The sequence below is a fragment of the Nerophis lumbriciformis genome, linkage group LG09, assembly GCF_033978685.3.
Source record: "Nerophis lumbriciformis linkage group LG09, RoL_Nlum_v2.1, whole genome shotgun sequence".
NCBI lineage: Eukaryota > Metazoa > Chordata > Actinopteri > Syngnathiformes > Syngnathidae > Nerophis > Nerophis lumbriciformis.
In genome coordinates, this window is record NC_084556.2 from 37,194,011 (window position 1) to 37,206,140 (window position 12,130).

At 37.7% G+C, this 12,130-nt stretch overlaps 1 protein-coding gene across 3 annotated transcripts in view; it reads right to left on the reverse strand.

Annotated features, from left to right (window-relative positions):
* arhgap32b (Rho GTPase activating protein 32b) overlaps window positions 1-12,130 on the reverse strand; it is a 286,393-nt gene that overhangs the window by 92,738 nt on the left and 181,525 nt on the right. For all 3 annotated transcript variants that reach the window (XM_061963231.2, XM_061963230.2, XM_061963229.2), the window contains exon 11: window positions 6,039-6,120. In XM_061963231.2, coding sequence (XP_061819215.1) covers window positions 6,039-6,120 — 82 coding nt within the window. The remainder of the gene's footprint in view (window positions 1-6,038; window positions 6,121-12,130) is intronic.

The window sequence follows — 12,130 nt, forward strand, 5'->3', positions numbered from 1 at the left end:
CCACTGAGCTCATTGGGACCTTCCAAGCAGTAGATAGTTTTCTGTACCCTTTGCCAGCTTTGTGCCTCGAGACAATTCTGTCTCGGAGGTCCAAAGACAATTCCTTCGACCTCATTCTTGGTTTATGCTCCGACATGCACTGTCAAGTGTGGGGTGTTCTATAAAGACAGGTCTCTGCCTTTCCAAATCATGTCCAACCAACTGAATTTACCCAAGGTGGCCTCCAAAAGTAACCTACTGGAAAAATATGTACGTTTCCACAAGCTTGTTTTGTTATGTTTATTAATGATATTTATTATTATGTATATTATCATTTTATTGTTGGACTCTAATTAAGTTGTAGGAACTTCTCAAGGATGATCAGTTGAAACAAGATGCTCCTGAGCTCACGTTTGAGCTTCATGGCAAAGGCTTTGAATAGTTATGTACTCGTGATTTCTTTCTAAAAAAAATGTTTTTCACATTGTCATTATGGAATATTGTGTGTATCAATTATCAATCAATCAAAGTTTATTTATATAACCCTAAATCACAAGTGTCTCAAAGGGCTGCACAAGCCACAATGACATCCTTGGCTCAGATCCCACATCAGGGCAAGAAAAACCTCAAACTCAATGGGATTACAATGAGAAACCTTGGGCAACCGGTGCAATGGACGTCGAGTGGATATAGCATAATACTTTGAGAGTCCAGTCTATAGTGGATCTAACATAATAGTGTGAGAGTCCAGTCCATAGTGGATTTAACATAATAGTGTGAGAATGTTTGAGGACAAAAATATATTTATTCTATTTTGGAATAAAGCTGTAAAATAACAAAATGTGGACAAAGTGAAACACTGTGAATACTGTAATCAATGTAATCCGATAAGTGTTTTGATTTTTTTTGCTGGTATTGGACCGATATCAATGTTGGATTGGGTCACCCATCACCCTACTCAGTGGCCTAGTGGTTAGAGTGTCCGCCCTGAGATCGGTAGGTTGTGAGTTCAAACCCCGGCCGAGTCATACCAAAGACTATAAAAATGGGACCCATTACCTCCCTGCTTGGCACTCAGCATCAAGGGTTGGAATTGGGGGTTAAATCACCAAAATGATTCCCTGGCGCGGCTACCGCTGCTGCCCACTGCACCCCTCACCTCCCAGGGGGTGAATAAGGGGATGGGTCAAATGCAGAGGACACATTTCACCACACCTATGGGTGTGTGACAATCATTGGTACTTTAACTTTAATTATATTAAAGTTGCATTATACAATTAGATCATTACAAATATGTACAATAATACTGGAATACATGTATAAAATACAAATATATATATTTATACAGAGGGTACATTACATATAATAAATCCCAGACTTTAGTTAGTTAAACCGTATGCATTGAGACATCAGCATTTAAGAAGCATCCAAGCTGTGAGAACAAACAATCTAGGTTGTACCATATAGTAATATACAACTATAACATATTTGTGACATGACTGACATAAAATTGAGCTTTGATCTACACTACTTCTGCATCTTTTAGGGAACAACATGCAGTATTTAGTTTGGTTATGGATTGAAAGTACATAATACAGAATTTCAAAATTTACTGAATATTACAATATAGTGTAGTACATTAATTTGTTATTAGATTTTTTTTTTATATAGAACTTGTAGCGTACCAATTTCTCACATGGTACACATAAGTGAGGTAGAGGAAGTGTTTACTCAGTAAACAAACACAGCATTTGGCTCGTGGCAGTCATCGCTAGCGATAGTGCCAGATGAAAAATGTATACAGACAAAGACAAGTGGATAAGATGAAAACAGTGGGCCGCCATTGTTCATTTGGGCTAAACCAAGAACTATTAATGCTGCACTTCAGCCAATAAAACTTTACTAAAAATAAAATAATTATTTACAGTCTTCAAAGTTGTGCTGTTGGACTTGTCTGCATTGTTGTATTCTACTAAAAAGAAAGCTTGTAAACCAGGGGTATCAAAGGAGGCCATTTTCTTTTTTTTTAATTGCCTAGGCAATGTAATTCATATAATGTAATTAAAATATAGTTAATAATGTAGTTAAAAAAACAAAAATTTAACTTTATTCACTTTCATTTTGAATCTTTGAAATGTGCTGCTGGGTTCGGTGACCAATAAAAATACAAAAATAAATATATTCCACATCCTTCAGTTATTCTGTATGAGACCTTAGGTGGAAAAGTATGGACGTCCCCGTTGTATTTATTTAATTTTTTTAAATTCTATCATTTTTTTTTATCGGTGAATATCTGCCAGTTTTGTTAATGTATTTGTTTTAGGGGTGCGCGATACATATTGTACAGATATTTTTGGGGCCAAAATGAGGATTTAGGATGTCATACCTGTAAATCTTATAAGATTAAAATATACCTCAGATAAAAAAAAAAAAAATGTGCGAGATTACCCGTACTGTGCCATCGGTGAGTTAGGATGAGAAAATCAAGTGCTTTTTTCCTACCGATGCCGTGCTGTGACCGACCTTTGTGCTCATTGCTAACAAATACGGGGTCAATCGTGTGGGACTCAACTGTTTCAAACATATTATGCGTACTATTTGCACCAAATGTTCTGCAAACATTCTGTGAGGAGGGGAAAAAAACAGAGCTTTAACACATTAAACCTTACCAGCCACATTAATTGTCAGCATTGCAAAGACGATGATTTTAAAGCCTACTGCTAAAGTACCTGCGACAACAAAAGTCAAAATAATACGATTATTTATCTGTATTAGTATCAGTTTGATTCCGCCCGAGTGCAGCTGGGATAGGCTCCAGCCCCCCACCACCCAGACAGGGACAAGCTGTAAAAAATGAATGGATGGAGGGATGGTATTAGCTTGAGAATTATGCCTAATTTATTTATTGTTTTTGCGTTTTAAAATCTGTAAAGCCATTCAAATAAAACCTTGAGTAATTTTACGTTTTGCATTTTGTTGCCTTACTGTACCCGAACTAAACCCTAAGAGGCCTGTATTTGGATTATAATGTACACTTGAGTGTCTAAATAAATATGCATACATAGGAAAATGTGAGAACCAATGTGCAATATGCATGCATGACCAAGCAGTGTGTATGGGAGCTGGAGAGTGCGCTGAGAGTGCGTTTTTCATGCACTGCAAGTCAGAAAATCTGAATAGCTGGTTAATATTGGATTATGGTCAGTGGATAGTACGAATCATAATAATACATCATTATTATGAGAATTATATTAATATTAGTGAATCTCCTCGAGACCCCCCTGTCTTTAAAAACTATTGACATCTCTGTTCCTAACTTTAATCAAGGGCCCTTCAACTCACGATAGTTATGGGAAATGAGTTGCAAAAGTAAAACTTAAACATAACATTCTCCTTTGCTGCAACAGATATACATGTGTATATATATATATATATATATATATATATATATATATATATACAGTTAGGTCCATAAATATTTGGACATTGACACAATTTTCAGTATTCCAGCTCTGTACAACACTACAATGGATTTGAAATGAAACAATCAAGATGTGCTTTAAGTGCAGACTTTGAGCTTTAATTTGAGGGTATTTACATCCAAATCAGGTGAACGGTGTAGGAATTACAACACATTTTATATGTACCTTTCACTTTTTAAGGGACCAAAAGTAATTGGACAATTGGCTACTCAGCTGTTCCATGGCCATGTTTGTGTTATTCCCTTGTTTTTTTTCATTTATTTCATTTACAAAGAGCAGATTAAAGGCCTAGATGGCATTTCAAGTGTGGTATATTAATTTGGAATCTGGGGAGGTCATCTCTCAATATAAAGTCCAAAGAGCTGTCACTATCAGTGAAGCAAGCCATCATTAGGCCTGAAAATCAAAACAAAGCCATCAGAGAGATAGCAAAAACATGAGGTGTGGCCAAATCAACTGTTTGGTACATTCTTAAAAAGAGACAACACACTGCTGAGCTCAGCAACACCAAAAGATCTGGAAGACCACGGAAAACAAGTGTGGTGGATGACAGACAAATCCTTTCCTTTGTCAAGAAAAAGCCCTTCACAACAGTTGGGCAGATCAAGAAAACTCCCCAGGAGGTAGGTGTATCTGTGTCCAAGTCAACAATGAAGAGATGACTTCACCAGAGGAAATACAGAGGTTTCATCACAAGGTGTAAACCATTGGTGAGCCTCAAAAACAGGAAGGTCAGATTAGAGTTTGCCAAGAAACATGTAAAAGAGCCTGTGCAGTTCTGGAACAACATCTTATGGACAGATAAGACAGAGATCAACTTGTAGCAGAATGATGGAAAGAGAAGAGTATGGAGGAGGGAAGGAACTGCTCAAGATCCAAAGCATAGCACCTCATCAGTGAAGCATGGTGGTGGTAGTGGCATGCATGGCTGCCAGTGGAACTGGATCTCCTATATTTATTGTTGATGTGACAGCTGACAAAAGCAGCAGAATGAATTGTGAAGTGTTTCGGGCAATACTATCTGCTCATATTCAGCCAAATGCTTCAAAACTCATTGGACGGCACTTCACAATGCAGATGGACAATGACCCCAAGCATACTGCGAAAGCAACCAAATTGTTTTTTAAGGCAAAGAAGTGGAATGTTCTGCAATGGCCAAGTCAATCACCTGACCTGAATCCCATTGAGCATGCATTTCACTTGCTGAAGACAAAACTGAAGGGAAAATGCCCAAAGAACAAGCAGGAAGTGAAGACAGCTGCAGCAGAGCATCACCAGGGATCAAACCCAGCGTCTGGGGATGTCTATGGGTTCCACACTTCAGGCTGTCATTGACTGCAAAGGATTTGCAACAAAGTATTAAAAAGTGACAATTTTATTTATGATTATATTAGTTTGTCCAATTACTTTTGGTCTCTTAAAAAGTGGAAGGCACATATAAAATGTGTTGTAATTCCTACACCGTTCATCTGATTTGGATGTGAATACCCTCAAATTAAAGCTCAAAGGCTGCACTTAAAGCACATCTTGATTGTTTCATTTCAAATCTATTGTGGTGCTGTACAGAGCTGGAATACTGAAAATTGTGTCAATGTCCAAATATTTATGGACCTAACTGTATATATATATATATATATATATATATATATATATATATATATAGATATATATATATATATATATATATATGTATGTACCTGTATATATTTACCTTTCTTTATCCTTGTTCCAAAATGTTGACGCTGTGTGAATGCCTATAAATGACCATTGATGACGGTCATTTACTGTATATGTGTTAAATGAAGTGTTCTAAGTTAGGTTTGCCGCTATCCAGGTGCAAAGAAACATTTCGTATTTTTGATAGGGTGTGTGGGTAGTCTTAGACATTCTTGATTTGATTCAAGCAATCTTATTATTGAACTCTCATGTCTATATTAGTTGTATGTTAACATTTATGACATCTTTTCAAATAACTTAAATATTTAGATGGCAGGAAAAAACAAATCCTCAACTATTACAAAAGCACCAGGGCCATACAACATCCCCACACACCCTGCACTTTGACGCCGCTGCTTGAAGGCGTTTTAATGGCTAGAACCCGGGTGCAATTATTTCATTCTGAGGCAGACAGATTGTTGTTAGTGGTGGTCGTAATTGATCAATCTTTGAATCCACAATTTTCACAATTCTGCATTTCTATACAGAATTTATGATAAACATGGTTGTTTTTAAATTAAACATCAGCCACCACTTTGTGTTAAAAAGAATGTTAACATTTGGAATATCCCAGCGCAACATAAGTGCTTATTGGCTCCTATATAACAGAATTAAGTACATATTTGCATAATGGCTCAATAGACCTCTAAGCTATGGACAAAGGCTAACACTACATCGTCAAACACCGATGACACAGACTCACACTCTCTCACTCACAGGCACGCACACCCATAACAAAGCCACATCCTCATTTAAAAGTAAACTACTTCCTAAAAGCTCAGGCTTATCTTAAATGGCATCAGCGATTACTTCCTCCCAACAGCTTTTAACCAAACAGAGGGAGAGTAAGTTGAGGTGTACCTGGCTTTGGCACAGAGTTGGTCATGGACTGTGGCACTTTATCATTGATGAGCTCCACACACTCACTGGGAAAGAAGCCAACCTGGATGCAGTGAGAGGAAGCACAAAACAAACAACAATTATCAGTCTGAGGCCCAGTTTTGGGGATAGTTTATACCAGTGCTTCTCAGCTATTTTCTGATATGCTCCACCAGGAAGAAGAAACACACATAAATACAATTATTATACTAGTAGTATAATTTGTCAATAAAGTTGTTCTAAGTACACCACTGCATATGATTGTATTCTAATTATCATTAAAGAAAACAAAAAAATAAATAAATACATATATCAACATAAACCAATAAGTTTATCAAGATTGTTTTTAGTCCGTAACAGAAAATATTTGTAGTGCATCAATTTGTCTGAAATTTTAAACAAATGTACACATTTTTTTGGATTGACCTAAACCACACAATGAGCACTATGTAAATCACTTTAAATTACAAAACAAAAAGTAATAAAACAATTGTGCTGTTTTTTTGTTTTTTTTAAATCAAAACGCGTAATTCAAGATTAATGGATACAATGAGCACATTTCGTAGTGCACAACTTTTTGAAGCAGGGTTTGAAGCATAATACTGCATGATTATGATAAAGCATGGCCCCTGGGGTCACATGCACTCCCCATGGCATCAAACCGCGCCCCCCAAGGGGGGCCCGCCGCACTATTTGAGTAAAACTGGTTTATACAATATCTCCACCAATGGGTCTTTTCCTATTCTTGTCTTATTCTTTCTTGGACAAAGTGAATTGTGCAAATGTAACCCTAACATAACTGATAAAGCATGTCTCGGACCAATAAACAATACCGTAGCAGTTTTCCCTATACAATTATTTAATTGTGGCAGTCAGCTACAAATACATTTGGACCACCACTGATAGATTTGGTGCTACTGCTGTATATATCTTAAATCCACTTGTTAACATAGATCATATGATATGTGTACAGGGATGGGTACTTTTCACATTCAAGCCGACAGTATCGGTACTCAAAGGTATCAATTTTCAGTAAGTTTGTGTTTGTTCACGTGGTAATGAATTTTAAATTGTTGAAAATCAAAATATCAATTTTCTTCAGTGATCTTTTTAGTGAGCGGATATTAACTGTGCTGTCCAGTTGTTATACAATATCTTGTTTTCTTACACTTCTGAGTCACATTTGCAAGTATGCATTCATTTCAGTTTGTCCAAGGTGTGTTGCCGAAGTCAGAAAGGAGTCTTTGACATTAGCTTATATTTGACAGACTTGTCTTTTGTTGAGTCCTACAAAATGTTTATACTGTTTACCAGCTTTTTGATTGTAACGAGCATCGTAGTTGGAGATTCTATTACCAAATTTGGAGGCGTTAAAATCCCCATGTAAAATAGCCAATTCTCATTAGAAGCATGTATATGACTTATCTAATGTAAATTAGCATATATGTATATATATTTATACATATATATACATATATATTTCTACATATACACATATATATATATATATATGTAAATTAGCATATATGTATATATATTTATACATATATACATATATATACATATATATTTATACATATACACAGTATATACATACATATATATAACATATACATACATATAACACACACGATTAAAATATTTACTCACGACAATCACATTTATCATAGTAAACTCAAAATGAATTGCGATTAATCGCAAAAAGATATAATTTTTCGTCATTAATAAGTGTATACTAGACAATTTTTAAGTTTTTAATACCATGAGTGGACAATTAATTTGCTTTAATGCAATATTTTTAAACATTATGCTTTTTGAATTAGCTCAACACACAAATGATATAAACAAGATTTTAAAGAGAATAGAAAAAAAATACCTGCAGTGCATTGGTGTCTTGCCAGAGTTTGTATTTTGTAAAAATACAGAATTCCTGCTTTAGGATCACTTGCATTTAGAGGAGAGGAGCTACACTTCCATGTTTAGATAGCAGTTTCACTCAGTAATAACCAGTGTTGGGACTGTAACGCCGTTAGTTTCGGCGGTAACTAGTAATCTAACGCGTTATTTTTTTATATTCAGTATCTCAAATACTCAGTTACCGTTACTACATGATGCGTTACTGCGTTATTTTACGTTAGTTTTTATGTAGTATTGGCTAGAAACAGAAGATCTGAATGTGTTTTATTGGAGCGCTGCAGTGTCATCCTTCTGAATGTTCTTGTGTCACAAGCCGGAGGCGCGCTCTGTGTGTGTCTGGGTGTGGGGAGGGGAGGGAAGGAGGGGCGTGTCTGTGTTTACTAACAACGGAGCGTGGCGAAGTTGGTAGAGTGGCCGTGCCAGCAATCGGAGGGTTGCTAGTTACTGGGGTTCAATCCCCACCTTCTACCATCCTAGTCACGTCCGTTGTGTCCTTGGGCAAGACACTTCACCCCTTGCTCCTGATGGCTGCTGGTTAGCGCCTTGCATGGCAGCTCCCGCCATCAGTGTGTGAATGTGTGTGTGAATGGGTGAATGTGGAAATACTGTCAAAAGCGCTTTGAGTACCTTGAAGGTAGAAAAGCGCTATACAAGTAAAACCCATTTATCATTTATTCATTTATAACAACGGAGCCGCAGTCGAGTGTCTTAACATGGAGATATTCTCACTTCTTTTTTTGGTCGAGCACAAAGAAAAGAACATTTTAGTTAAATGTAAGTTGTGTCTTGGATCAAAGATCCCGTCTACTGCCCAAAACAACAATTCAAATCTGCCTGGTTAGGCTTTGTGTATGTCACGTGTGCCTTCCTTAGGTGAAGCCAGGTTTACAGCTATGTTGTTATTATGCTGTTTGTTACTTATGTATGTTATGTTGCAGCTATTTAAAATAGTTTTGTCAATTTGTTCTGGCCTGAAATAAATTGGCCCTTTGAAACATATCTTTGTCTTTGTGTGTTGAATGTAGACCACATTGCTTCGCAGAGTTCAGTGATGCAAATGCATGTCAAGGTGATCAACAGATTGTATTATTCTCCAGTGCAATAACAGTACTGAAATGAAGGCTAACAGAGCATTAATGGGAACTTTTAAAAAAAAAAGGGGGAAAAAAGTAACTAAATAGTTACTTTTCACAGTAACGCATTACTTTTTGGTGTAAGTAACTGAGTTAGTAACTGAGTTACTTTTGAAATAAAGTAACTAGTAACTGTAACTAGTTACTAGTTTTCAGTAACTAACCCAACACTGATAGTAACACAAAATGTAGATATGTATGATCATAAATTGATTGTCAAAGATGTTATGTGATATTTTTTCTACTTGAATAAATGTCTCTGATATTCTGTACTTTACATGTTGTACAAGTTAATGGCATTAATATCTCTGCATGACAATGTTTTTTTAACCTTCTCTACCTACTTATTAAACATTTTTTATATTCAGCCTGTTAAACATTCTGTAATTGTAAACTATCAATCAGAACAGGTCATAAAATAATATATTGGCACTCAGAATAAAGGTTTGGAATTGAGGGTTAAATCACCAAAATGATTCCTGAGTGCGGCCACCGCTGCTGCTCACTGCTCCCCTCACCTCCAAGGGGGTGCAACAAGGGGATGGGTCAAATGCAGAGAGTAATTTCACCACACCTAGTGTGTGTGTGTGTGTGTGACTATCAGTGGTACTTTAACTTTAACTATACCATAGCTATACTAATATTGTGTAGTGAACTGTAATTACCCGATGTGGGCTGCAGAGGGCAGTGGCAGGCATGCCTGCAGTATTAAACCTAGTCTCAGTGGGAGTGAAAAAGAAGACGAGATTTTTCAAAGACAGTCTTCTTCCTTTCAATCGCCGCTGCCATTACAATACACTTAATTTCAATCTGCCAGAAAATATTTATTTAGGTAGAAATATCACAGAATAACAGAATAGCATGATCGTATTGTAAGACGATTTTCGTTGTTTTGTTGGTTAGACCGGATGTGAAGCGTAGTGCTCTCATTGTGAAGCCGCCAACTGGATGTGTGTGATTCGTATGAGAAAAGACTTGACATGTTTTGACAAAAATCTCAGAAAAAAGTGACTTTAGACTTCTTCTCTACTGTCTTTATTTCTGCTGAGCTTTTATTCCATCTTACTAAGGCAGTTCGAGTAACAATCTACATGTTATGTTTTCAATGCACTTAACTACAATCCAAACACGGACGTGAAGGTCCACTTCTCTATAAGCAGCAATTGGAGCGAGCAGTGTTCGCTCGAATGATGTCGTCTCACGGCGATTGAAGGTAAAATTGTCTTGTCATGTCATGTCCGGAGAACGACTTGCCATGGATTTGGATCTGAGATTTTGTGCAGTTCTGCTAGCTATTTTCGAGCTTGTGATTCAACAGTAACTGGATCATTACACATGTCCAAATACTACGGAACGGGCCGAGGGTCAAAAACGTTAATCACGCGTTATGATCGCCTTTAAAGGAACTTATGAGATTCTACCTTAGTAGAAGCATTCAAGTCCCGACTTTCAAATCAAATCATATACTCTAGCTTTTAAACCCCTTTTTAGATCAGTCTGATCTGCCGCAGGAGAGGATACCAGGTGGCCACTGATAATTTCTAGAGAGGTACCAGTCTGAAGTGCTAGCTGACCCGAGTTGTGAACCGAGGTAGATCACTCTTCCATGCACAGCTGTAAACGTCTCTGTGTAGCTGACTTGACGGAAGAAAATCCCTCAATGACTATCTCTTGGCTTCTCGATGGACTGGACTCCCACATTATCTATACATTTAAAACAATTCAATAATTATACCCCCTTGACATCTAATGCAGCCGACCACCCTGGAAGGGGGGTGCCGATCCCCCTGGAAGGGGTGTACCTACATCGACAGGTTTCTTCTTTTTCCCCTATCTGTGGTATTTAGATTTTTTCCTTGCCCAAATGTGGGTTTAGTTGAGAAGGGATGTCGTGAGTTTGTGAAGCCCTTTGAGACACTTGAGATTAAAGGCTATATAAAAAAAATATGAATTGATTGATATATGTATATACAGTATAATTTATAATAAGAAAATGAAGCCAACTTAACAAGTATTAAGACATTTCTAGATATGGTGCAACGTTAACATTTATTCGCACATAATTCCCGCACAGTTCGCATTTAAAGTGAACGACAGTTTCTTGGTTACTCTGTCATCAAATAAAATGGTATTATTTTCCACAAGGGGTGGGGGTCCCAACATGCAGGGCACTTTCACAAGTGTACAGTCCAGCCTTTGATTTACAGAAGTGATGATTAGAGATAGTGCTAAAAAGACAGAGCCTTCTTCCGTTGTTTGGTAACACTTTGCGTTCCCGGTGAAATACGCAAACATGGGGCAGCCACAGTGTGGCCTGCGGCTCATGTTTTTAAATGAACCGTACAAGTGCACATCCACCTTTCTGCTTGTGTCTGGAATGTTGTATGATGGTGTGTGCATCTCGCCCTGAGCAGATCACAAGAAGCCACCGAATCACCCCTGATTTCCCTCCCCACTGCCGTTCTGTTGTGGCTCCGCCGAGAAGCAAAACAGCGCAGACTTTTACAAGATCTCGCGAATCCGCGCATAATCATGTGGCAAAGTAAACACAGCGGAGCGTCTCGAGCTTTGCCGTCCATCAAAACACACAGGCAGGCGAGTCTGGGACGGCATTGACTTGACTCGTGAAAAACACGACAGTTTTGCCGAGAAGGAACGACGACTTTTTTGTAGCAAGCAACAACACAACAGTAACATCATTCCGAGCGAGCATTGTCGACACACACAACTCTTACAAACCACGCCCCTGCCTCCCCGGCTACCGTATCAGCTGGCATTTGACACGAGAGAGGTCCTGTGTCAAATGCACGTAGCTTCACAGGATTTGCCTCTGTAATATTCTTTAATTTTGGACCTCCAGAATCAGTATTTTGGTCAAGAAGGTGAAATTACATCTGAAAACCTTTGACAATTTGCCTTCATGATCGTCCTCGCCCATTAAGACGATCCACTTTGAAGACAGACTAATGAAATGACAACGTGACGGTTACGTAACATAGCCGTTAGGGCTGCGAATCTTTGGGT